Source organism: Marmota monax, unplaced genomic scaffold (genome assembly GCF_021218885.2).
Source record: "Marmota monax isolate L192 unplaced genomic scaffold, Marmota_monax_Labrador192_F-V1.1 WCK01_AAM20220418_F8-fsc00021, whole genome shotgun sequence".
Taxonomy (NCBI): domain Eukaryota; kingdom Metazoa; phylum Chordata; class Mammalia; order Rodentia; family Sciuridae; genus Marmota; species Marmota monax.
In genome coordinates, this window is record NW_026695228.1 from 21,977,594 (window position 1) to 22,000,720 (window position 23,127).

A 23,127-nucleotide genomic window follows, 5' to 3' on the forward strand; every position below is an offset into this window, starting at 1 on the left:
GGCAGGGGGCGGGGCCAAGAAGGTTGACTAAACCTGAGCCCTCGGGTAGCCCAGCTGCCGGGAATACCTGGCTGCTGGAAACCCCGAGCTGGGGTCCAAATTAGGCGACAGAGGCTAGTGATGGAACCAACGTGGGGCCAGCCTTAGAGAGCCTGCAGTCTGATCGGGAAGTCAGGGAAACAAATATAGTAATGGACTGCGATAAGCCCTAAGGGGAGGGGCGGTGATGACGTGGAAGTCAAATAAACTCTCTGAATGGCAATTACATATTACAGTTATTGCGTGTCACCTGTGTCAACCTTTATCAGTGAAGAAGCGTGCCAGTTTATTGCCTGGAATGCTCTCGTGAAAACCACGCCCCACTTAGCGTGGGCAAAAGGCATGGTTGATTTTTGTAGTTGTTGTTGGTCATGCAAATTGTGGCTAATTATTCCATTGGATTATATGTAGTTAACTTTTTTTTTTCCTGGCAGTGCTGGGGATGGAACGAAGGTCTTAAGGCATGCTAGGTGAGCCAAGTTTGCTTTTATGAATGCTTGGCCTGTGGAGAAATTCCTGCATTCTGTCCCATTGAGCCATCACCACACTCAGGGCATCCAAAAGGGCGTCTCACAGCATTTACTCAGTCTGCCTCTCTCTCACATATCTCTATCTTGCCTCTTATCTGTTTAGCATCTGGAAAGAGGGTTTTGGCAACTCTGTGGTTATATAACTTCTGCTTAGGATAGAGATATAATTGCAGAATATAATTGAGAAATATGGAATATTCGAAGGCTACTAAGCGAATTCTAGGTTGGAAGCTTTTTTGCGGTGCCCTGGAAGCATTCTTGCACAAAGCACAGAGCAAGCAGCCAAGAAGGGCTTCTTTTTTTTTTGTACTGGGGATTGAACTCAGGGGGACTCGATCACTGAGCCACATCTCCATCCCTATTTTGTATTTTATTTACAGACAGGGTCTCACTGAGTTGCTTAGCGCCTCCCCAAATTGCTGAGGCTGGCTTTGAACTCACCGTCTTCCTGCCTCAGCCTCCCAAGCTTCTGGGATTACAGGCGTGCGCCACCAAGCTCGGCCAAGAAGAGCTTTTGAAACCAATTGTCTGATGGATACACTCTAGATGGACTGTGATCACACATCAGGTTGGTGACTACTACTGAAGAAGAAATCCGTGGTTCAGAAAGAAGTGCCTGTGACTGATGCCATGTGTAAGCCCTGTTTATAGCTTCATACTATGTCCAAATTATTGCATTTAGAAAACGTGTGTATTTTCAGATTACTTACTTACAGTTTTGACATGTTCACTGAAGAAAAAGAAATGTCAAAACTGTAAGTAAGGCAAGAGGGCTGGGGATGTGGCTCAAGCGGTAGCGCGCTTGCCTGGCATGCGTGCGGCCCAGATTCGATCCTCAGCACCACATACAAACAAAGATGTTGTGTCCACTGAAAACTAAAAAATATTAAAAAATTCTCTTTCTTTAAAAAAAAAAAAAAACAACTGCAAGGCAAGAAGAAAACCAGCAAGAGAGGTGAGGTCTCACTCAATGGAACATTTCTGGCTCGCTGTAGGTATTCTGAATTTTGTGTTGAGTCCAATGTAGTAAACACTGTCTTTACACATAAACTATTAGTAACCCTCTTCTCTACATGGGGGAATTCAGGTCACATCTGAATTTCAACCTTGGCTTTTACATTTATTATATATGCCAGATATATAAGTATCAGGAAAGACCATACCTATCGTGTAGACCAGTGTTTCTCAAACTTTGCTGCATATCGGGGTCACCCGGGGAGCTCTGAAAAATTCATGACCTAACCCCACCCCAGACCATGGATTCCAGACATTTGTGGTTCTTAATGCTCCCCAGGATGTCCATCACCACACTCAGGGCAACGCTAACGTGCAGAATTTGAGAACCACCGTGATGGACTGTGACAACAAACCAGACCTCCCGGTGCTCAGACCCTGCATTTGGCTACGACTTGCTGACTAATAGCTGCATGGAGAAAAACCCTGGAGGAGGACAAGCCTTCCAGGACTTCCCGGCCCTCGGGCTAGCCAGTGCAGCCATACCAGTGAAATAAACCACGTCACAAGAACCATCCAACAGAGCTGTTCACCCACAGAACTGAGATCACGAATGTTTTAAGCCGCTGTTTTGCAGGAGCTCAATGTGCGGACACTTAGAAGATTCATCTTACCACCTCATGGACAAAGGTTTTCACAGCACACAATGGATCCAGGCTAATGGGCAGGGCCCGAGACCAACTCTTCTCCAGGCATTGCAAGTCACTGATGAAAGGAGCCAGTCAGTGCTAATGGGACTCCAGGCTGCACACCCTTAGTTCAAATGCTCTAAAATACAAAACTCTGTGAGCTCTGACATCAAGTGGAAAATTCCACATCATGAAACCGTTTCATGCACAAAATTGTTAGAAATAGGGCCGGGGTTGCAGCTCAGTGGCAGAGCGCTTGCTTCACACTCGTGAGGCACTGTTGGATCGTCAGCACCACATAAAAAATGAAATATGTTGTGTCCATGTAAAACTAAAAAAATATGTTTAAAAAATTGTTAGAAATATTTTAAATTACCCTTAGGCTACACATATAGGGTGTATATGAAACAATGAATTGTGTTAGATACTGAAGATACTTCATTATGTTTATGCAAATATCCCCAAATCCCAAAAATTCTGTTCCTAGGCATTTGGAATAAGGGACACCCAACCTGCGTGTCCTCTTTCTTAGATACAAACCACAGGTAGAAACCAATGTGTGTTCTACTTTTTTCCATTGAGAGACAGTTTGCACCACACACATCCTTCAGGTGTGGCGCTTCTGTGGTAACCGATCTGTAATTGAGACCCTCAGACTTCCGTTTTAATAGCGGTTCTGCTTTATTCTGTGTTTACATGCTGCCATTTGATCCTCCTGTGGTGCACGCAGACCCTCCGAGCCTCGAGCTCTTCAGCCTTCGGACCTGGGCCCTGCTGCTCCTCTGCACCTGTCTCTCTGGGCTGGGCTCTGCCCTGGTAGGTCCCCCAAGAGGGTCCAAGGTCAGGAACCAGAGGCTCCATGTGACGTGCCGCCTCTGAATACACACGTGGAGCTCCGGGATGAGGGCTGTGTGCGAGACTGTGCCCGGATTCCATTAGAGAGAGCGCTGCGGCCAATCAGCAACGTCTGCCAAGGCAACACCGTCAGATGCGTCCAGAAAGCATTCACTGGGGGGAGAGACTGAAAATAGGCCACCAGCTTAAAAGGGGACAAGGCACACATTCATGTCCATCCCTGCCCTGGGTGGCTGCTCTGCTACCGGGCTGCATGGCATCAGGTGGCCGGGGAGGCATCCTGAAGGCCACAAGGCTGCACAGGGCTCCTTAGTGCCTGGGTGGGAAAATGTAAGTCCCAAGTCAGAGCAGCCCGGGTGGGTCTGCAGGGTCTGCGTGGTGCGGGCCAGGCCAGGTCAGCTTCTCGTCCTCTGCAGTCCAGCTCATCCAGGCAAAGACAGCTGGCTGGCCTCAGAGTGTCAGATGCCACTCTCAAAACTTTAACACGACACTCATACAGTGAGTCTGAGGTTAGCATCTGGATAAATCCAGAACTTTCCAATTCAAACTAAAATGGGTTTCCGTCAATGTGCTACCAAAAAGACCAAAATTAAATAAGAGGGCAGTCTTACTTTAATCAAGTTCCAGATTGAGGGGACACGGTTTTAAAAGCACTGTGTCAGCAGAAGAGGCATGGGTATAAAAGAATGTTTCCAGAAAACACCAAAGCAACCAAACAATCCTAACTTTGTCTTCTGCTGTCCCTCGATGCTCCTCCACAGCCAGGGCCGGGATGCTACTTGGTCCAGCTGACTTTGGGGATATCATAATGCTCTGTGAGGGTGTCCAGGTGCCTGTTGAAGTCCTAGGAAGCGAAGGAGAAGGTCTGCATCAGCACACGCCCAGCCAGGGCACTAGGGACACGTGGCACTGCCCAGCCCCACCTCTCCCATGTCCTGTCTCTGCCCAGCAAGCCCCTCCTCACACCCACCCTACAGGCCTTACAACCCCTGAACACGGGGCTCTCCCTGAAGGAGCCATGGGAGGTGCCATTCCTGTTGAGCAAACCTCTCCCCCACCAGCACTCCAATGCCTCCCGCAGCCTCTGGGCCAAGCTGGGACCCTAAACGGTTCAGTCTCCCCACACCAGGCACCTGACTCACCTCCACTCTCTGCTTGTGGGTTTTGGATGCTTTTTTCAGGATCCTCTCCATTTGCTGGAAGAGAAGAGACAGGGAGGTGACTCTGAATGCCCAACACGGCCCAGGCAGGAGGAGGATGGGACCCCAGCCAGCCTGGTCTCCCTTCTAGAACCGCTAGAGACCTCAGGATGCACACCTTGTCCCTCCCCTCAATCCACTCAGCCTGGTCCAACAGAGAACCTGGCTCGGTCACCTTTGGTCTTAGCTTCCTGAGTGGGAGGAAATGAACCAGCACCAACTGAGCATGAGCAGACTCTGCTGAAAGCTGGACGCGTGCTTCCTGCACCCTTGGGCAGTGGACAGCACTGCAGCTTGCAGAAGAGCAAGTCCCACATGGGGTTACAGGAAGGAGGGGAGAGAGGAGGGTAAAGGGCCCATCCTGAGTTCCAGCTGGAGTGCTGAGGGCTACAGGATCTGGGTCACAGGCACATACAACATGTCCTCACTCAGCTGTGGAAGCTATAGGGGCGCCAGGTGACATGCCAATGCTGGACATATATACTCGGGGCCCAGGACTGAGGGTTGTGAGGACCGTGCCAGCATTCATTATAAAGAATGCTAAAATCAATGAGCAAAGTCTGCCATGGCGATGCCCATCAGATGTGTCTGGAAAAGCAGTTCTAAGAGGAAGGTCGGCATGTTTCTTGATGACAAACATCCGCCTTCCTTCTCCATCCCTCCATACTGAGGGCTCTCAGTAGTCACCGGAGGGTTGCACTAGCCTCCCTTCCTAACTCCAGCCACAAAATCTCAGCCCTGCTTTTAACTACAACTACAGGTTACAGATTGAGGACAGACCTGCACTCACCAAAACCCTACAAGGAAGACTTTAGCCCTATTTAAGTGGATGGACACTTGACTAACCCAGAGCTACGCCACTAACAAACGGCAGACAGAGTCAGGGCACCAAGGTCTTGCCTGAGCTGTGTGTATTTTTTCTCTAATTTTTTAAGTTATAGATGGACACAATGCCTTGATTTTGTTTATATATTTTTATGCGGTGCTGAGGGTCAAATTCAGTGCCACACAAGTGCTAGGCAAGCGCTCTACCACTGAGCCACAACCCCAGCCCGCCACGTGTTTTTTGTATGGACCAAATTCTATCCAAGGGTAATCAGTTAACTCTCACCAGTGTCACTGTTTAGGTTCACACAGACCATGGATAGGACATCCCAGCCTCAGCACTAATTTGTTTCTCTTTTTGATAGCACTGACGATTGAACCTGGGGCCTCATGCATGCCAGGCAAGCACTCTACCACTGAGCCACATCCTCAGCCCTTTCCTATATTTTATTTTGGACAGGGCGTCTCAAAGTTGCCCAGGCTAGCCTTGAACTTGTGATCCTTCTGCTCAGCCTCCCGATTACACGCAGCACCCCTGAACCTGGCTCATCCTCAGAACCATTGGCATTTGAGGACAAATCATTTCACAGTGGACAGGGCACCGTTCTGTGATTGTAGGAAGTGCGATGGCCTCGCTGGTCCCCACCCACTAGATGTCCCCAGCACTCCCTCGGCAGACCCGTGCTGGGGGAGAGAACCTCTAGGAGCACTAACCCACACCGTTATTCCCTCTCCGGCATGATCCGCTAAGCCTGTCTGACCCTCCATTCCCTCGCCGCCCAGATCCATTCAGCGTTTAATACCAACAGAAACGACACACAGGGCCTTGTAATACTGCAAATCCGATTCTGCCCAACAAGGGCGTCATAGAAACGGGCCGTGGGGGCTCGGAGCTGAGCACAGCCAACCACCAACAGCTGACACCCAGTGAGCGCCCAGGGCCAGACCTAGTGCCAACGTCCCCGACCCCTCAGGACCAAGTGCTGTCCTGACACCTACTGATGAGGCTCGGGCAGAAGCGCAAGGCAAGCGAGTCACAGCGTGGGAAAGCCCGGCCCACGCCCTGCCCGGGGCGAGGGGAACCGCCTCCCCGGCCCTGAGTCCCCTTCGACCCTCGCCCCGTGCAGCTTCCAGCCCCCGATCCGCCCGAGCACCCGTCCCGGGGGCCGCAGGCCCAGCGCGGCGCCTCACCCGCTTCTCCTGCATCTTCTCGAAGGCCGCCTGGGCCGGCGTCCGCTTGTCCAGGCAGCGCCGCTTCTCCTCTTCGTTCTTCTTGCTTGTTCCCATGGCTTCCAGAAGTTTCGCCTTGTCCTTGTCCTTCTTTTTCTTCTTCCTGGGAGGGGAGACGGGAGGGAGACAGGACGGATCAGAGGGCCGGCGCCCGGGGCCCTGGGAATACTCTAGCGGAACAGAGGAACGGGTGCCACGGGCCTCACCGCTTGTTCACGCCGAGCTCTGCGACGCCTTTCAGCTTCAGGGGCCCTTTCTGGACCTGTTCGTAGGCCTCCATGGCTCCCGCCGGCAGTTCGGTGGGTAGACTGCCACACTTCCTATTTGTAAATGTTATTTCCGTCCCAACGCCCGCCTCACTTCTTCTTGATTGGCTGACGTGGTAGGCGCGCGGGCGTCCTTGGCGTGCAGACTGAGCCACATTTCCGGTCGCGGGCAAGGCGGAGAGTCAGGCGCGTGCCCGAGCCTCTCAGCTGCCACACTTCCGGTTTTGACGCCTACTTCCGCTTTCTCAGGCTGTAGCCCAGGTGTTCAAAACCCAACGCTTTGTTGTTTGCTTGTCGTTTGGATGCGTTTTCGCTCCCTGCCGCGTTTGAAAGACCCTGGACCTGATTTTGTAACCTATTCAGTACTCATTCATTTCCAAGCGTTTGATAAATAAAATAATAAACGAATTTTGAGTCATCAATATGTACGTTTAAAAATGCTTTCAGAATCCTTCATTTATTCTTCAAGTGACAAAAAATGCACATATTTATCGTGCACAACGCGATGTTTGGAAATTCACATACATTTGGAATGGCTCAATCAAGTTCCACTAATGTGCAATCTCATTATTTTGGGGGGAGAACACTTAAAATCTACTGTGAGAAAATTCCAAGAACTAATTATATTGCTGTTAACAATATTCAATATGTTATATGATAGAGCTCTTGAACTTATTCCTCCTAACTGAAATTTTTAATCTTTTGACCAACTTCTCCACAACCTCTCCCTCCTCCCGTGGTAACCACCGGTTCTACTTTCTACTTCTATAAGTTTATCTTTTCTTATTCTGAGATAAATGGGTGCACAAACTGATTAAGAAACAGTTATTTGGGCTGCTCAGAGTTGCAGCTCAGGAGACACAAATTTCAGACAGGCCGAAATGTGCTCTGGGGTCGCACAAGCAAGGTTTAAAGGCAAAAACCCCAGGTGGGGAGGAAAGTTACTTCTGCCATTTGTCAAGAATTCAGATTGGTGCAGGCAGGAAGCAAGCCTTGTAAGAAAGAGACTGGCTAATTTAATTTAAAGAATGTCGGTAAAGCAGTTTTCAGAAGGTGGAAAGGAGAAGGCAAGAATGAAGAAATAATGTCTTGGGAAAGGAAGGGACCTGGGGTGTGGAGGAGACCACCTGGTGGCTGTCTGTTGGACTGGAATGTTCCACTCCATTAGAACCATGCCATAGGTGTTCTTTTGAGCTGGGATTCTTGCGGCATGATGCGTTTGAGATTCCTCTGCGGTTGGGCGGAACAATTGTCCATTCATTTTTATTGCTGAGGCTTCTCCCACTGTGCAAATATTTTCCATTTGTTTATCCACTCACCTGTTGATGGATTCCTGGGTTGTTTCCAGTGTGCAGCGATAATGAGAAGAACTGCTGGGAACATCAACGTGGGCCTTTGTGTGGACATAAGCTTGTTGCAGCTCATGGGTTCATTCTTGAAGCAGAATTGCAGCAGGGTTTGGATTTCTCCAGAAAAAGATGTTTGATCTCAGCCACTCCGGCCCTGAGGCCTTAAGCACAGAAAAGAGTCACAGAGAGTGCTAAAAAAAAAAAAAAAAAAAAAAAAAAAAAAAATCTACTGGTGCCATGACACTGGGGACCCAGCAGTTGGTTTTTGTTTCCCAGTACCATGAGTCATTTGAGTAACAGAACTGCTATCATAACCCAGACACAATTCTATTTTCGTTTCCTTCCATCCTTTCAAGCATTTTTAAAACATGCGAGTCATCTTCTGGTCCTGGATAACATGCTATCAGGTCCCAAGACTCTGCTCTTATTTTGACATTATGTTAAGCAGTGAATAGGCCGTTGAATAACTGGAGCGTGCAGAACTGGATGCAGAGAACAGCAACCTGTCCCTCTGCAGGATCCGCCGCACTAGGGAAAGGGACTGGGAAGCACATGAGTTGCTCCTGTCCCCTCTCGTCACTATTAGCTGCTGTTTGTGTCCCTGGGGGTGTTTGAGGAAGGTGGAAGAGGAATAAGTAAGAGAGTAAGACAGTTCCTGGGGTTCCTTGGTTATAGATAGCTGCCTCCTTCCCTGTGGGTGCTTTTCTACCTGCTTTCTAGCACTTTCCTTGTTTGCATCTTGAATGTCCCTCAAAGGTCTTTGTGTAAAGTCCTGGTACCTGGGGTGGCACAATTGACGGGTTGTGAAACCTTGGAGAGGTGGGGACTTGTGGGAGGTTTTAGGTCATTGAGAAAATGCCCCTGCAGGGGATTATGGGACCCCAGACTCTCTTCTTTTTCTTGTTGCTTGCTAACCATGTGGTTTGGCTCTGCCATGTGCTCCCATGACAATGTGCTGCCTTGCTGCAGGCCCAAAATAATGGGTCAGTTGACCATAAACTGTAACTCTAAAACTAAGCCCAAATCAACCTTTTCTCTTTATAAATTGACTCTCTCAGGCATTTTATCACAGTGACAGAAAACTGACTAACAAACTCCTTCTCCCCTGAAAACTTGACCCTGGAGTATGCATCTTAATTTGTAGTGGTCCCTGACAGCTTCTCCCTCAGCCTCTGGGCAGCCAGCAGGCTCCACCAGCTTTGTTCTCTTGAGGTTTCCTCACCTTGCTGGGCAGTCATGTTGAGTGGGATCCAAGATGATGTCACACCAGCTCTGTCTCACCCGACTCCCATCTGGTGCTCGGGAAATTCTCACACAGGCTGGTCCCAACATGCCTGCAGCCACCTGGCTCTGCCATCACACCCAGGTCCTGCCCTCCAGACAGCCCTTTCACCCTCTCAAGCGTGGCTCTGACTGGATTCTCCAAGAATCAGGCCTTCTCAAAGCTGTCTTTGCTCAGCCTGGTGGTGGAAGGTAGCATCCTCCCCCTTATGCCCCAAGAACAGGGAGGAACTTACAACATGGCCACTTCACCCTCCAGGTGTCCCCTGATCTCTTTACCAGAGCTTCTGTCCTAGTCTCTGACCTCCATTTGGAAGGTTGCTCTGGCCGAGGGAACAAGAGCTGCAGGTGAGCTCCGGGACTCACACCCTTTGTGAATCTGCACGGGAAGTCTCGCCTCCCGCCTTGTGCCAGGGGCTGAACATGGTAGTTTCCTGCAAAGGTCCACATGTTACAAACTTTGTCCCTGGGAGGCAGCTCTGGGAGGAGCTACGGGCCTTTGGAGGTGGGGCCTCATGGGAGATTTTTAGGTCATTGGGAACATGCCCTGGAAGGGGATCGTGGGTCCCTGGCTTCTCAGCTTCTCCCTGCTTCTGTCCCTTGCTTGAAATGTGAGCACTTTCCCTGACCTGTGCTATCACCACACTGGGCCACCTTCACCAGAGGCCCAAGCTAACAGGACCTGCTGGTCTTGGACTTGGACCTGTGTTTCCTGCATAAGTAGACTGTGTCGGGTACTTTGTTATAGTGACGTGAAGCTGACTGACACGCTGTGGGATGGGGGAGTCTCTTTCTAACATCTCACACTTGGCCTTCCTTCCATCTTTCCTTCCCATTACTTCTATTGTGCACATGAAATTCACATTGCGACCACTTTAAAGTGGTCCACTTTTAAGTAAGTTCACAGTGTCATGTCTTACTTATTTTTTTTTTATCATTACAAAGGGTATACAAACATTTACTGTGGGATATATAATTGGAAAAATGCAGAGAAGCCCAAAAAGACGGAAAAAATCATTCTCAACCAGAAATAATCTCTTTTGTTTTGTTTGCAGTGCTGGGGACCAAACCCAGGGCCTCACACATATTAGACAGGCACCTGACCACGGAGCCATGCCGTCAATCCTCTTATTTATTTATTTATTTTGGAACTGTGGACTGAACCCAGTCTCACTTGATTGCCCAGGCTGGCCTCGAACTTGCAATCCTCCTGCCTCAGCCTCCCAAGTCTCTGGAATTACAGGTGTGTGCCAGCTATATCCTGATGTTATTGTTTTGATTCCTCTATTTCTAGTCTCTCAACAAGAATAATTTAAAAAATACAAGTGGGATCTCACTCTAGTACTTTCTTGGTCAATAGACTTTTCTCCTATCAGAATATTTTGTGACTGCTTTCATGTGTTAGGTTCTTTAAAAATCAATCACTGGATTTTTAATACAGAGGGAAAGAGGGAAGAAATTAAAATTCTCCCACCGTGTTCTGCTGACCTTAAAACACCCCCCCACTCCCAGGTAAGGAAACCACGCATTGCAGAATCGAAAGGAAGGACGAAGAAAGGGAGGGAAAACAACAGCAAGGACAAAAAAGTGGGCCCCCCCTTCCCGCTGCCTCCAAAAGTGAGGAATAATTCCCTTAGATTCTTCTCCGCACAACAGTCCCCATCCGCCATGTCCCCGCGCCCCCACCTCTGGGCTGACTTGAGTGGCTTGAGCCACAGCGGGAGCCCTGCTGGTCTAAGGGCCCTGCGTTTGTGTGACCTCTGAGGCCACCAGACCCGTGCCTTTTACTTCTGAGCGTTGTCAAAATCATGCCCTGGACAAGCGGTCACCTGGCACGTGGGAGGCCCAGGGTTCCAGCCTCAGCACCTCGTAAAAATAAACAAGTAAAGACACTGTGTCCGTGCACAGCTGCAAAATCCTTAAACGTTATGCTCTGGAGGGTTTTTCCTTTTCTTTTCTTTTTTCGTGGGTGGGGGGTGGAAGGAGCAGAGGTTGGAGGAGAGGGAAGCAGCAACTATGTGTCCCCAAATCCGCACCAGGACAGAGGACAAGGAGGGCGCGGTGGCCGCCGTTCCCCGTCCCGCCTGCAGGGGGCAGCCGCCGCCCGACCCCGGCGCCGCGATGGGCGGCCTGGACCCCGCGCTGCCCCCTCCCCCAGGAGGCGCCCTCACGGGTGGCACCGTCTGTGACAGACTCCAACCCAGCAGCCCGGCCGTGGAGGCCTTGGAGCTGGCCCCTGGCCCGAAGCCCCTGTCGCCGCGTTCAGCTTCCCGCCCTAAACTGGACGGATGGGAGCTGCCGGGCGCTCCCCCCCTCGCCCACCCAGCCCCGGGCTCAGGTGCCGCCGGCCTCACCCCAGCCCCGGCCCCAGCCCCGGCCCGAACTTGAGCTCAGGGACAGGGCTTGATTTTGTAAAGACGTTTTAGTTTTGCACTTGTCCCCCCGACCCCCCCCCCCCCACCCCTGGTCTGTGACCATCTAAGACGCGTCGGGTGCTCAGGCATCGGCTCTGGTGGGATTTGAAATTTCTTTATGGCTTTTTTTGTTAATACGGATATAATGAAATTGAAATTCGCTGCAGTGAAGAAAAAATGTTGATAAAAGGATAATGTTCAAAAGACAAGGGACTGTCCGGGAGGAGGAGGAGGAGGGAGGAGGAGGAGGGAGGAGAAGGAGGAGGGAGGAGGAGGGAAGAAGAGGAGGAAGAGGGAGGGAGGGGGAGGGAGGGAGGAGGGGGAGGAGGAAGAGGAGGAGGAGGGAGGGAGAGGGAGGGGAGGGAGGGGAGGGAGGGGGAGGGGGGAGGAGGAAGAGGAGAGAGGAGGAGGAAGAGGAGGAAGGGAGGCGGAGGGGTGAAGGAGGAGGAGGGGGGAGGGGGGAGGAGGAGGGAGGGAGGAGGAGGGAGGGAGGAGGAGGGGTGAGGGAGGAGGAAGGACTCCCATAAACTACCTTTGCTCCAAAGGGTAGTTTGAGAAGCAGTGGGTTAAATCACACCAGATTGAGTTCTCTGTTGTTGGACTTGTCTAATGGGCACCGTGCACCTGCAGGGAGAAGATGCAGTGTAAAGCTGCTGACCTGAGTGGGACTTTCATTGAGAAATAAAGGCAAGGGTACTTGCTAGGTCGGCGGTTAGGTTGGCTGTGCCATGAGGCCTGGGACGCCTCGGCTGGTAGCCGTGGGCGAGTTCCTCTTTAGCTCCAGTCTTAGCGCGGTGCTCGGACTGTAGCTGTGTCCGTGTGTTATGATGCCGTCTCGTACTAATCTGGCTACTGGAATCCCCAGTAGTAAAGTAAAATACTCAAGGCTCTCCAGCACAGATGATGGCTACATTGACCTTCAGGGAATCTTCATTCTTTCCTGAGGTCATGAGATCCAATTTATTAAAGTTTAAGAAAAGCCCTCCTAAGATCCCTTATAAGGCCATTGCACTTGCCACTGTGCTGTTTTTGATTGGCGCCTTTCTCATTATCATAGGCTCCCTCCTGCTGTCAGGCTACATTAGCAAAGGGGGAGCAGACCGGGCCGTTCCTGTCCTGATTATTGGCATTCTGGTGTTCCTGCCAGGATTTTACCATCTGCGCATCGCCTACTATGCGTCTAAAGGCTACCGGGTGTTGAGAGCCACAGCCAAAGGGGCCCCAGCAAACTTCCAGCTGCCAGCAACCGGGGTTATTCCTATGATGACATTCCAGACTTTGATGACTAACACTCACTTCAGCCCTGAGACAAATCACAGTGGAACTAAACTCAGCTTTAAGATATTGAACAGAAACTATGGCTAAGGGCTGAGGAATTATGCAGTTTGCAGATGTTTGACAAAACAATGGCCAGAGTTTATGGTTCCATCCCAAAAATGTTCATTGAGCTTAATTAGCTAATTAGGAAATGCCGTTTTTCATCTGGCCGTGGCAAAACTCAACAAGTTTTTCCACATGTATCATGGAAGAATAGCAATGCTAATTGGGAAAACAGGAGATTATCCTGTAGTGGAAAGTGTTACCATTCCCACCCTCTTTATATTGAGCATTTCTTTTTTTAAAAAAAAAAAGAGAGAGAGAGAGAAATAAAGGCAAATGAATCGACTTTGGGCTTAGATTGACTAAATCTCATGTTGATGAGTTAATAAAGTTCACATCAAGGAAAATGAGTCACCAGAGGAAAAAAAGAAAACAGATGGAACGTGCTGGTTTCCTCCAGAGGTAGCATGTTGCAGAGTGTCACAACCAGGACGCTGACTGCACTGGCCGCCAGGTACGCCAGGTACGGAAAGTCCATCACAGCCAGATCCCCCGCCTGGGGCGGGTTGGCAACCAGCATCCTGTCTCTTCTTGACGTGTCCGGTTTTAAGAATGTGAATGATTCCTTTTGGGATGGGCTTTTCTTACTCAGCATAACCCCCTGAGATTCACCCAAGCCCTGTGGCTGTCTTTGTTTCTTTTTCTTTTCTTTCTCTCCCCCCCCTTTCCTTTTAAAGCACTGAGGATTGAACCCAGGAGAACTGAACGGCTGAGCCACAGCCTCGGCTCTTTTTATTTTCAGACAGGGTCTCACTAAGTTGCTGAGGAGCACAAGGTCTTTGCCAGAAGCCGAGCAGATGCCAGCTCCATGCTCCAGAGCTGAAATAAACCTCTTTTTAAAGAATATAAATGATCCAGTCTCTGGTATTCTGTTATTACAACAGAAAATGGACTAAGACACCATCATTGGAGATAGGATGTCTTAGAAGCAGCCTCTGGTCATTGTAGACATGGACACTAGCTTCCCAGAGCCTCTGGGAAGCAGGGGTTGCCTTCCTAGTCCTCAGTAGGTCAAGCTTGCTACAACCACAGGGCATTTGCACGAGCTGTGCCCACTGCCAGAAACTGTCTTCCCATGTAACCTGTTCCTTTACTTCCTTCAGGTCATTACTCAAATGCCACCCATCGGAGGAATTTTCCTCTCCCAATCCATGTGGCCCACCTTCCTCTCCCTCCCAGCCTTGTTATTTCATTTTGGAATTTAGCACTCCTGACTAGTTATGTACTTACGATGCTCCAGAATGTGAGCTCCATGACAGCTGATGGGTGGCTTTGCTCAAGGATGTATCAGCAAGACCTGGGACAGCTCTGGTACACAGAGAGAGCTCATACTAATTGATAATTAATTGTCAGTTCTGGGGGCACAGAACCAGATCACCAAGTGTCTGATGAGGCAAGGAATGTGGACTTCAATCACAAGGTGACAGGAGTAAGGAGGTCTTGTTTTGTTATTGTCTTCATTTAAAAATATTTATTTACATGCAAAAAAAAAATCACCCCTTTTGGAGTAATTCTATAAGTTTTGTCAAAAGAATACAGGCAGTATATTCTTGTCCAATTAAATTTGGCCTAATGCAGCTTCTGTATCTTGAGTCCCTACCTAGCCAACTGCAACCTAACTTAGTATGTAAACAAACCACAACCTAAAAAAAGAGTATGTGCTTGTAACAAAGAGCTGAGTCTCAACCAATCATAGCAGCCAAGCTTCCACCAATCACAAATTTCCAACCAATAAGCAATGCCCAAATAAGGCAAATGCCCAGCCCTACCCTATCAAGCTGTTTCTGCCCAAGTGGCTGGGTGGAGCTCTCTGAACCTCTTTTGGTTCTGAGGGCTGATTCGCCCACCATTCTTTGCTCAGGTAATTGTGATGAAGTTAATTTGCCTAAACTTTTAACATATCCAACACTACAATAAAGATAGAGAACAGTTCTATCACCTGCCCCCCCTTAAAATTCCTTCACTCCCCTAACCCCATGAGAACAGAAGACAGATTCTGGACATTTCATATAAATGAAATCATACAATATGTGACCATTTAGGTCTGGATCCTTTTGCTGAGCATACATATTTTTTTTACTTGGGTTATGCATGTCTTTTTATTGTTGAGTTGTAGGAGTTCTTTATGTATTAGGAATACTAGTCCCTCATCAGATTTATGATTTGAAAATATTTTCTCCCATTCTGTGGGTATTACATGTTTTTGTGTGGACAAAATTTCCAAAATATTTTATTAGATTTTTTAAAAGAGCAATTTTAATTCATAGCAAGATTGAGTAGAATGTACAGAGATGTCCCATATGTTCCCTTTTCCTACACCTACATGGACTCCCATTATCAACATCCCCTTTGCAAGAAAGTATTGTACGTCTGTTATAATTGATGAACCTACATTGATATGTCATCATCTCCCAAAGTCCATAGTTTTCATTAAGGTTCACTCTTGGTTGATCATAGGTTTTCACATTCCCTAGGTAACTACCCAGGAATGTTATTGCATAGTCATGTGTAAATATGCTGAACTCTATTAAAAAAGAAGAAGAAGAAAGGAAAAAAGAAACAACCTGCCAGCCCATTTTCTAAAGCCTCAGCAGCCACAGTGTATGAGAGTTCCAGTTGCTCCACATCCTCATCAACATTTGGTATTGTCGGTTTTTTGTTTTTATTTTGAAGGTGCCCTTGGAAGGTCTTTAAAGCTTGATCAGAGCCATAGTTTACACATGACTGTGCAGAGTTGGGTAGGAAAGAGCTGGTGAGGTTGGGGCGGGGAAGCCTGCTGGGAGGACTTGCAATGGTCCAGGGAGGACAGGGAGAGGGAAGACCCAAGAGTGTTCCCGGGGACTTGGAGAGTGGCACAGCCAAACACTGAGCAGGAGGGGCAAGTGGAAAGACAGGTGGGGCCCAGAGGGAGAAGGGGATGGAGGGCCCACCAGGGACCTGAGACCCTCAGATTCTCTGCCCAGGAGGACCCTGCTCATGTATTTATTTTGCAGTGCTGGGATGGAAACCAGGGTTGTGCACCTGCCAGGCCAGGGCTCTGCCACTGAGCTCCACCCCAGCTCCTCCGGGGTCCCACTCAGGTCAGCAGCTGTTACACTGCATCTTCTCCCTGCAGGTGCACGGTGCCCATTAGACAAGTCCAACAACAGAGAACTCAGTCTGGTGTGATTTAACCCACTGCTTCTCAAGCTTTGACCTTGGATCACTTTCTTCAAGTCATAACACAACACATCATCATCATCATCATCATCATCATCATCATCATCATCCTGGTGCACACCTCAGAACCTCATCTAGCTTGTTCACCATTATATTCCCAGTGCCTGGAAGAACTGGCTTATACCCAGCCATCAATCATCTATTTAAATCCACACTATGACCCAATGATGGAGGTACTAACATAATTTCTATTTCTATTTCTGCTCAGAGAAGTCAGGCGACTTACCCAAGGCTACACAGCAAGTGAGCAGAAGCTGGGATTTGAGCTGGGTGTGCCCACAGCCTTCCTACCCCCTTGCCTGGTTCCGGATGGTGCCCTAGACCCCTGGCCACCCCCAGTGGTGGCGGACATGGAGGGCTGCTCTGTGACCTCTTGCCCGAGGATGCGTGGGTGGTTGCCCAGAGAGCTTGGCTGTAACTTGAGTCTCACAGGCTGGGGGTGATGGGGCGGGTGGGCAGGTGACAGCCAGGGCAGGAAGATTTGCCCGGACACAGGCGTGCAGCAGTCTGGTGACCCGCGTGGCCCTGGGGAGTCTGTCCTGGAGTCTGTCCTTCCGTCTCGCCATATGGGCAACAAACAGACCATCTTCACCCACGAGCAGCTGGAAGCCTACCAGGTGGGAGACCAGTGGGCCCGGGGGCCATGGTTTGGGTTCCTGGCCTGGGGATGGCGCAGCTCCCCTTCATCTGGGCTGCAGTCAGCAACGCTCCTGGCAAAGCTCTGGATGGCATCGGCCATCGGTGTGGCTTTGGGGTGGCCCTAGGGGGCGGGGGAAGGAGGCCCCAGGGGCAGGGTCTGGTCGAGCCGACCCCTCTCTCCGCAGGACTGCACCTTCTTCACCAGGAAGGAGATCATGAGGTCAGTGCTGCAGGAAGTGCAGGGAGACTGCCATCCACTGCCGTCGGATGCCCTCGGTCCACCAGTGTCGCCGATGTGGGGGGAGGTTTGGTCATGGTCGGAGGATGGAGGACCAGGCGGGAAGCTGAGGAGTCACATCCTGTCATTTGTCACAGTCTCTCTGCTAATGAGTTTGGGTTTTGTCCCAAAGGTGGCAGGGAGCCCTGGAGGGTGTGAGCAGGGAGGGGAGGGTCCTATGTGGAGTCATCTCCCCGGGAGGCCAGTGTGTGGAGGCTGGGACTGGAGGCTGGAAGACCAGGGGCAGAATCCAGAGCCACCTTGGAGTTGGTGGTGGCAAAGTGAGGGTGTGTGGAGGTGACCCGGGGCTTACAGATGAGTGGCCCACGTCATCACTCAGTCTGTGGGGCCATTGTCCGGGGGCCCCGGCCCATGAACTTGGAGCTGTGAAACCCAAGCTGGCTGCGGTTCAGCTGCAGAGCGATCATGGCCAATGCCCCAGCTGTGTGGGCACGGGGCATCCATTATTAATGGGCACACTCCTCACCAGTGAGCCCCATTGTCTGAGTGAGGACTGCTTGCGGGGTCACCTTGGCCATCACGATCAGGTTACTGCTGGGGAAACTGAGGTTCAGACAGGGCTGGGCTGATCTCAGGCCCAGGGCAGATGTGCAGGGCCCCAAGGAGTTTGAAGGCGGCAGGGCTCTGTCCCAACCTTCTAAAGTGTCCCACGGAACAACGGAGGCTCAGAGTGGGAGGGGGACCCAGAGACCCAAACTCAGGATGTTGCCTAAGGGCACCTGCCGGGAGCTGGCCTTGGGGACTGAAGTTCCGGGTGCCTGTGTCAAGTTGCTGGCCGTCATGCAGCCCAGGGGTTCCTGGCCTCCTCAGAGAGAGTCCCTAACAGCTTGGGGACCTCAGGGTCATCAAAGGTGGTCTCTGCAAGGCTGCCACTCACACGCACCAAGGAAGGTATAGTGTCACCAGGTGAGGGTGGCTGGCGGAGCAGAGAGCTGGCTTTATGGCCTGGGCAGTGGTGGTGGCATTCAGGGCTTTGCAAAATGCCTTTTATTTATCCTTTCAAAAGATCGGAGTACTCTCTGTCGCCTCAGCCCTGCCCCATCATGGAGAGAGGGAAACTGTGAGAACCCGGGGAAGGGGTCAGTAGAGGCAGGGTCTTGCCAACAATGCAACCATGTCCAGAAATGCAGAGCTTAACCAAGGAGTCTCCGGAGGCTTGTTGTGAAATGATCAGCCATCAGCACCTCCCTTTTCCTAAATCTGTCTTCCTGGCAAACTCCTATGCATACATCTAAGCCCTACACCAAAGGCCCCTCTTCCAGTAAGTCCTTCCTTTTCTGTAGCTTGCTTTCCTCTTTCTAGTCTTCCAGCCTTGGGCTTTCTCATCATCTTGGCCTTGTCCAGAGGTTGGGGGTCGAGGTGCCTGAGGCCAGCTCTGCGTAAGGGTCAGACTCATGACTGAGGGATCCTCAGGACTGAGGGATCGTAGGGACTCCACCTCCCTTCTGGGTGGGGTGAACTGCTGCAGGTGTGAGACAGGAGGGACAGGTCACCCCTCCCTCCTGGCTCCAGTCTTTCCTGATTTTTCCTCCCCACCCCAGGCTCTTCTATCGCTACCAGGACCTGGCCCCCCAGCTCGTGCCCCTGGACTATACCAGCTGCCCAGATGTGAAGGTGCCCTACGAGCTCATTGGCAGCATGCCAGAGCTGAAGGTATGCCTGGGTCGCGCAGGAAGGGGAAATCCAGTAGCAGCATCTCCTGTTGCACACCTACCAGTGAGGCTACAAGCACCTCCATTTTACAGATAGAAAAACTGAGGCTTAGAGAGGTCAGAGAACTTGTTCATGTCACACAGCTGCAACGTAAAAGCATTGGAGAGCTGTAGAGCAGGCGACGAGCTGACACAGGGGAAGGGCCAGTGAGAGCTGGGGGAGTGGAGGTTCCGTCACCGGAGCTGCTAGGTCTTCTTGGCTGGTGTTTGACACATGGGTTCTGCTTTTGAAGGGAACCTGAGAGAGCATGGCTGGCTGTGGGTAAGGGCTGCAGCCGCCCCCTTGGTATCCACTGGGGAATCTAGTTCCAGGCCACGCCCTGGGGAATCTCAATCTTCAGATGCTCAAATCCTTCAAAATGGAGCAGTTTTTGCATAGAACCCACTGGGGTGCCCTCTGCACCTCGGAATCCTCTCTAGATGACGGGACACCCAGGCACTCAGTTGTACACTGTGCCACTTAGGAGGAAATGGCAGGAGAAAGAAAATTGGCATAGGTTTGGTTCAGACACATTTTCTGAACATTTTCAATCTGGGGACTCTGGGTACAGAAACGGCAGACAGGAGACTGTTTCACTGCAAGCAGTGACAGTCACCGCCTGAGGGGAACGGAATGAAGTGGATCGGCAGAAAAAGGTTAGTATCAGGTCTGGCTAGAAGCAGGACCTCTGATGACAAGCTCGGAAATCCCCCTCCACCCCTCCTCCTCTCAGGAAGAGGCTCAGTCCCAGGCGGCCTCTCCTCAAGATAGCGGAAGGAACCCTTGCCAGCTGCAGAAAGCAAGTCCCTCGCCCAATTTTTCAAAAAAAATATTCCAGGGCAGCCTCTGATTGGCTAGGTTGAGTCACATGCCCATGCCAGAGCCAATCACGGTTGTAGGAGGAATAGAAATCTCTGGCCTCTGATTGGCTAGGTTGAGTCACATGCTCATGCCGGAGCCAATCAAGGCTGGAGGAGGAACAGAAATCTCTGATTGGCCTTCCCCGGGCCACGTGGCTTCCCCTGGCGCGGGAAGGGAGTCCACAGCACAGGGGCGGAGTGGACTTGCCTGAGGTGCTGTCCAGGGACACAGGAAGGGAGCAGAGGGCACAGGAGGCAGGTGCAGAGGGTTGCACCACGTGGACCCTCCGAGGTCCCGCTCAGGAGGTGGCCTCCATGTCCTTCCTGTGCCAGGACAACCCCTTCCGCCAGAGGATCGCCCAGGTCTTCTCCGAGGCCGGGGATGGCCACATGACCTTGGACGACTTCCTGGACATGTTCTCCGTGATGAGCGAGATGGCTCCGCGCGACCTCAAGGCCTACTACGCTTTTAAAATCTACGGTGCGTGCGCGACCTCGGGTGGGGACAGACAACCCGATGGGACCCCGTCACCGCGGTGCCCCCAGGTCTTCAAGGCCTCCTCCCGGCCCTGCCCGGCACCCGCCCAGAACCCCCAGCCCTTCCCCTTGCGCACTCTGAGCTGTCCCAGGCCCTTGCCCCAGCCGTGACCTCCGCCTGCAACACCCTCCCCTGGCCCTTTCTTACCCTCCGGGTCTAGGTGGGTGAAAAGCAGGTCCTGCCCCTGGCTCCCAGTTCCACAATCTTTTTGTGTCACCCTACACCAGGCAACGCTGGCTCTCATTCATTCGTCTGTTTGCTTCTTGTTTGCTCTCCAGGGATACCCAGGGGTGGTGACAATGTCTGTTTAGGGCACCATCTGTCTCCTGTGCCTGGCACACACTAGCTGTTCAGTACATATTTGTTGAGATGAATCACTGAATGAAAGTAAAGCAGGTATCTCAGAGCCCGACACCTAGTTGGCACTCAGTAAATGCTCCTGAGTGAATGAATGAAAAACAGTTATCCTAGTGCCCAACACGTAGTAGGTGTTCACTAAATACTGGTTGAGTGAATAAAATAAAAGTTATCACGGTGCCTGACACACAGTGGGCCCTCAATATGTACTTTTGGGATGAATCAGTGAAAACTAACTATTTTTCATTGATTCAGATGTGCCTGGCACATAGTAGGCACTCAATTCTTGTTCAGTGAGTAAATAAAGGAGAATGTTATCATGGAGTCTGGCACACAGTGCACACGGTATTTGTTGAATGAATGAATGAACTCCCAGCAGCCCCAGCCCAACTCCAAAGCACGACCCAGATCCCAGCCTGAGGGTCCGGGTGGTTTCCCGGTGCCTGGGTTTCCTTCCTGTAACACCGGGGACAGATGTGCTGACAGGTAGCCCAGCTTCCTGTCCCCTGGGTCCCATCCCACACTCCCCACCGTCTGCACCACAGACTTTAACAACGATGACTACATCTGTGCGTGGGACCTGGAGCAGACGGTGACCAAGCTGACGCGGGGGGAGCTGAGCGCGGAGGAGGTGAACATGGTGTGCGAGAAGGTGCTGGATGAAGCTGACGGGGACCACGACGGGCGGCTGTCCCTGGAAGACTTCCAGAACATGATTCTGCGGGCTCCTGATTTCCTCAGGTGATGTCCCTGGCACCCCACTCTGCCCACTTCCATGCGCACAAGGGGCCCTTACGGAGACCGTTCACATACTCCGTTTTTCCAGATTCCTCTGTGGATTCATTTGTGACCTTGGGAAACTTTCTCAATTTCCCTGGTCTCAGTCCTTGCATCTGTACAATGGGGACCATTAGGAACCCCACGGGCACCTCTGGTGGGTGGATGTGGCTCTTTGGTCAAGTGCCACACAGCTGGACTTGGGTCTGCATTATCTGAATAGTTTTGCAGTGAACACACTGTGCAACTGGACTTGGCAGCCTGCAAGGAGACTCAGAGCCCCAGCCACGGGGCTGACACGAAGGCTGAGTGAGTCCCTACAGGGCTGACCAACGTCCACCCTGTTTGTGTACTTTCTGTGAGCTAAGGTTGTGTTTTTTTTGTGTGTGTGTTTTTCTTTTTTTTAACATTTTCCAGTGATGACATTCCGTGACAGGGAAAATGGTAGGAAATTCAGAATTCTGTGGCCACAAAGAAGGTTTTCTTGGCACACAGCCATGCCCGTGCATGGACATATGCCCATGAGTGCTTTTGTGCAGTTGATTTGCTGCACAAATATCAATTATTTGTTCTTTGCAGAATAAGGCTGTGGGCCCTGTGTTAACATCTAGGGAAAATTTAGGGTGGTGTCTGGCACACAGTAGGTGATCAGTAAGACCTGCTGTCCTGCTGTTCTTGCCATTATCATCCATGATGTCCTTCAGTGCTCAAAAAGGCCTCCTCTACCTGACCCAGCAGGATGGGTCTCCTGACAAACAGAGATCAAAAAATGAAAACTGGGAGAACTCACTGGCTGGGCTCTGGGCTCCCGCACCCTCAGCCGGGTCACCCTCACTCTAGTCCCACTGAAGAACAGCCTTTAACCCCATTTTACAGAGGGCTACACTGAGTCCCTGGCAAGTCTGGGGTGGAGCTGGGATGTAAACCCTGGTCCAACAGCAGAGCATGGTGGTGCAGCCGATGAACCCGGCAATTCTGGAGGCCGAGGCAGAAGGATCACAAGTTGGAGGCCAGCCTCAGCAACTTAGCGCGACCCTGTCTCAAAATAAAAATAAAAAAGACCAGATAAAAAAATAAATAGATAAAAAGGATCAAGGGCTGGGGTTGTGGCTCAGTGGCAGAGCACTTGCCTAGCACGTGTGAGGCACTGGGTTTAATCCTCAGCACCACAGAAAACAAATAAAATAAAGGCACTGTGTCCACCTACAACTACGTAAAAAAGGACCCAGGGTGCAGCTCAGGGGTAAGGTGCCCCTGGGTGGCTCGATCCCCAGGACAAGAAAAAAATTGCTTGAGAGGGTCCTTCTCCCGGTGTTCCCTGCCTGCCTCAGGCACTCGGGGATGGGGCGGCCTTGTCCCTGACTCCTTTTCTCTCTGCACACAGCACCTTCCATATCCGCATCTGAGAGCACCGCCCAGAGGATCGGCCAAGGAGGGCAGGGGAGCCCCCACCCCACTGTGGACTCTGGCCTCCCCGGTCACTGGAAATAAACATGAGGCACTGAGTCACCCTTGCTGGGGGACACACTTTCCATCCTCAACCTGGCAGGGGGCAGGGACAGGCTTGGAATCTTGTCTCTACCCTTTGCTGGGTGATCTTGGGTGTGGCTCGCCCTCTCTGGGCCACACATCTCCTGTTTGTTCAAGGAATGAGCTGGCTTCTAGATCTCTCCACCGTGAAGGGCGGGAGGGCGTGTTGTGGGTCTCCACAGGCAAAACCGAGGCAGGGAGAGGAG

The 23,127-nt window shown here is 51.1% G+C and overlaps 2 protein-coding genes across 3 annotated transcripts; one reads left to right on the forward strand and one right to left on the reverse strand.

Moving 5' to 3' along the window:
- Positions 1-2,869: 2,869 nt before the first annotated feature.
- On the reverse strand, positions 2,870-6,682 carry Fam32a (family with sequence similarity 32 member A). Of its 2 annotated transcripts, XM_046437567.2 has the most exons (5): positions 6,528-6,682; positions 6,283-6,424; positions 4,210-4,263; positions 3,794-3,911; positions 2,870-3,233 (listed from the first exon to the last, which is right to left on the reverse strand). In XM_046437567.2, the coding sequence occupies exons 1-4, from the start codon at positions 6,599-6,601 to the stop codon at positions 3,843-3,845; spliced, it is 339 nt and encodes a 112-aa protein (XP_046293523.1). In that variant the 5' UTR covers positions 6,602-6,682; the 3' UTR covers positions 2,870-3,233; positions 3,794-3,842. The 2 variants fall into 2 exon arrangements, with proteins under 2 accessions (XP_046293523.1, XP_046293522.1); XM_046437566.2 differs by lacking the exon at positions 2,870-3,233 and having other exon boundaries at positions 3,662-3,911.
- Positions 6,683-16,796: 10,114 nt separating this feature from the next.
- Cib3 (calcium and integrin binding family member 3) lies at positions 16,797-22,895 on the forward strand. The gene is made up of 6 exons (XM_046436400.1): positions 16,797-16,847; positions 17,055-17,089; positions 18,709-18,820; positions 20,053-20,200; positions 21,160-21,355; positions 22,776-22,895. The coding sequence occupies exons 1-6, from the start codon at positions 16,797-16,799 to the stop codon at positions 22,795-22,797; spliced, it is 564 nt and encodes a 187-aa protein (XP_046292356.1). The 3' UTR covers positions 22,798-22,895.
- Positions 22,896-23,127: the final 232 nt, after the last annotated feature.

What these genes read in the sequence shown, in the direction of transcription:
- Fam32a (XM_046437567.2), bottom strand. Translation starts at nt 6,601, where the DNA reads ATGGAGGCCTACGAACAGGTCCAGAAAGGGCCCCTGAAGCTGAAAGGC. An exon ending in AGAAGATGCAGGAGAAGCGG is followed by an intron (nt 4,264 to 6,282) that starts GTGAGGCGCCGC and finishes CTTCTCTTCCAG; the next exon opens with CAAATGGAGAGGATCCTGAA. An exon ending in CCCACAAGCAGAGAGTGGAG is followed by an intron (nt 3,912 to 4,209) that starts GTGAGTCAGGTG and finishes TTCGCTTCCTAG; the next exon opens with GACTTCAACAGGCACCTGGA.
- Cib3 (XM_046436400.1), top strand. Translation starts at nt 16,797, where the DNA reads ATGGGCAACAAACAGACCATCTTCACCCACGAGCAGCTGGAAGCCTAC. An exon ending in ACCAGGAAGGAGATCATGAG is followed by an intron (nt 17,090 to 18,708) that starts GTCAGTGCTGCA and finishes TCCCCACCCCAG; the next exon opens with GCTCTTCTATCGCTACCAGG. An exon ending in CTACGCTTTTAAAATCTACG is followed by an intron (nt 20,201 to 21,159) that starts GTGCGTGCGCGA and finishes TCTGCACCACAG; the next exon opens with ACTTTAACAACGATGACTAC.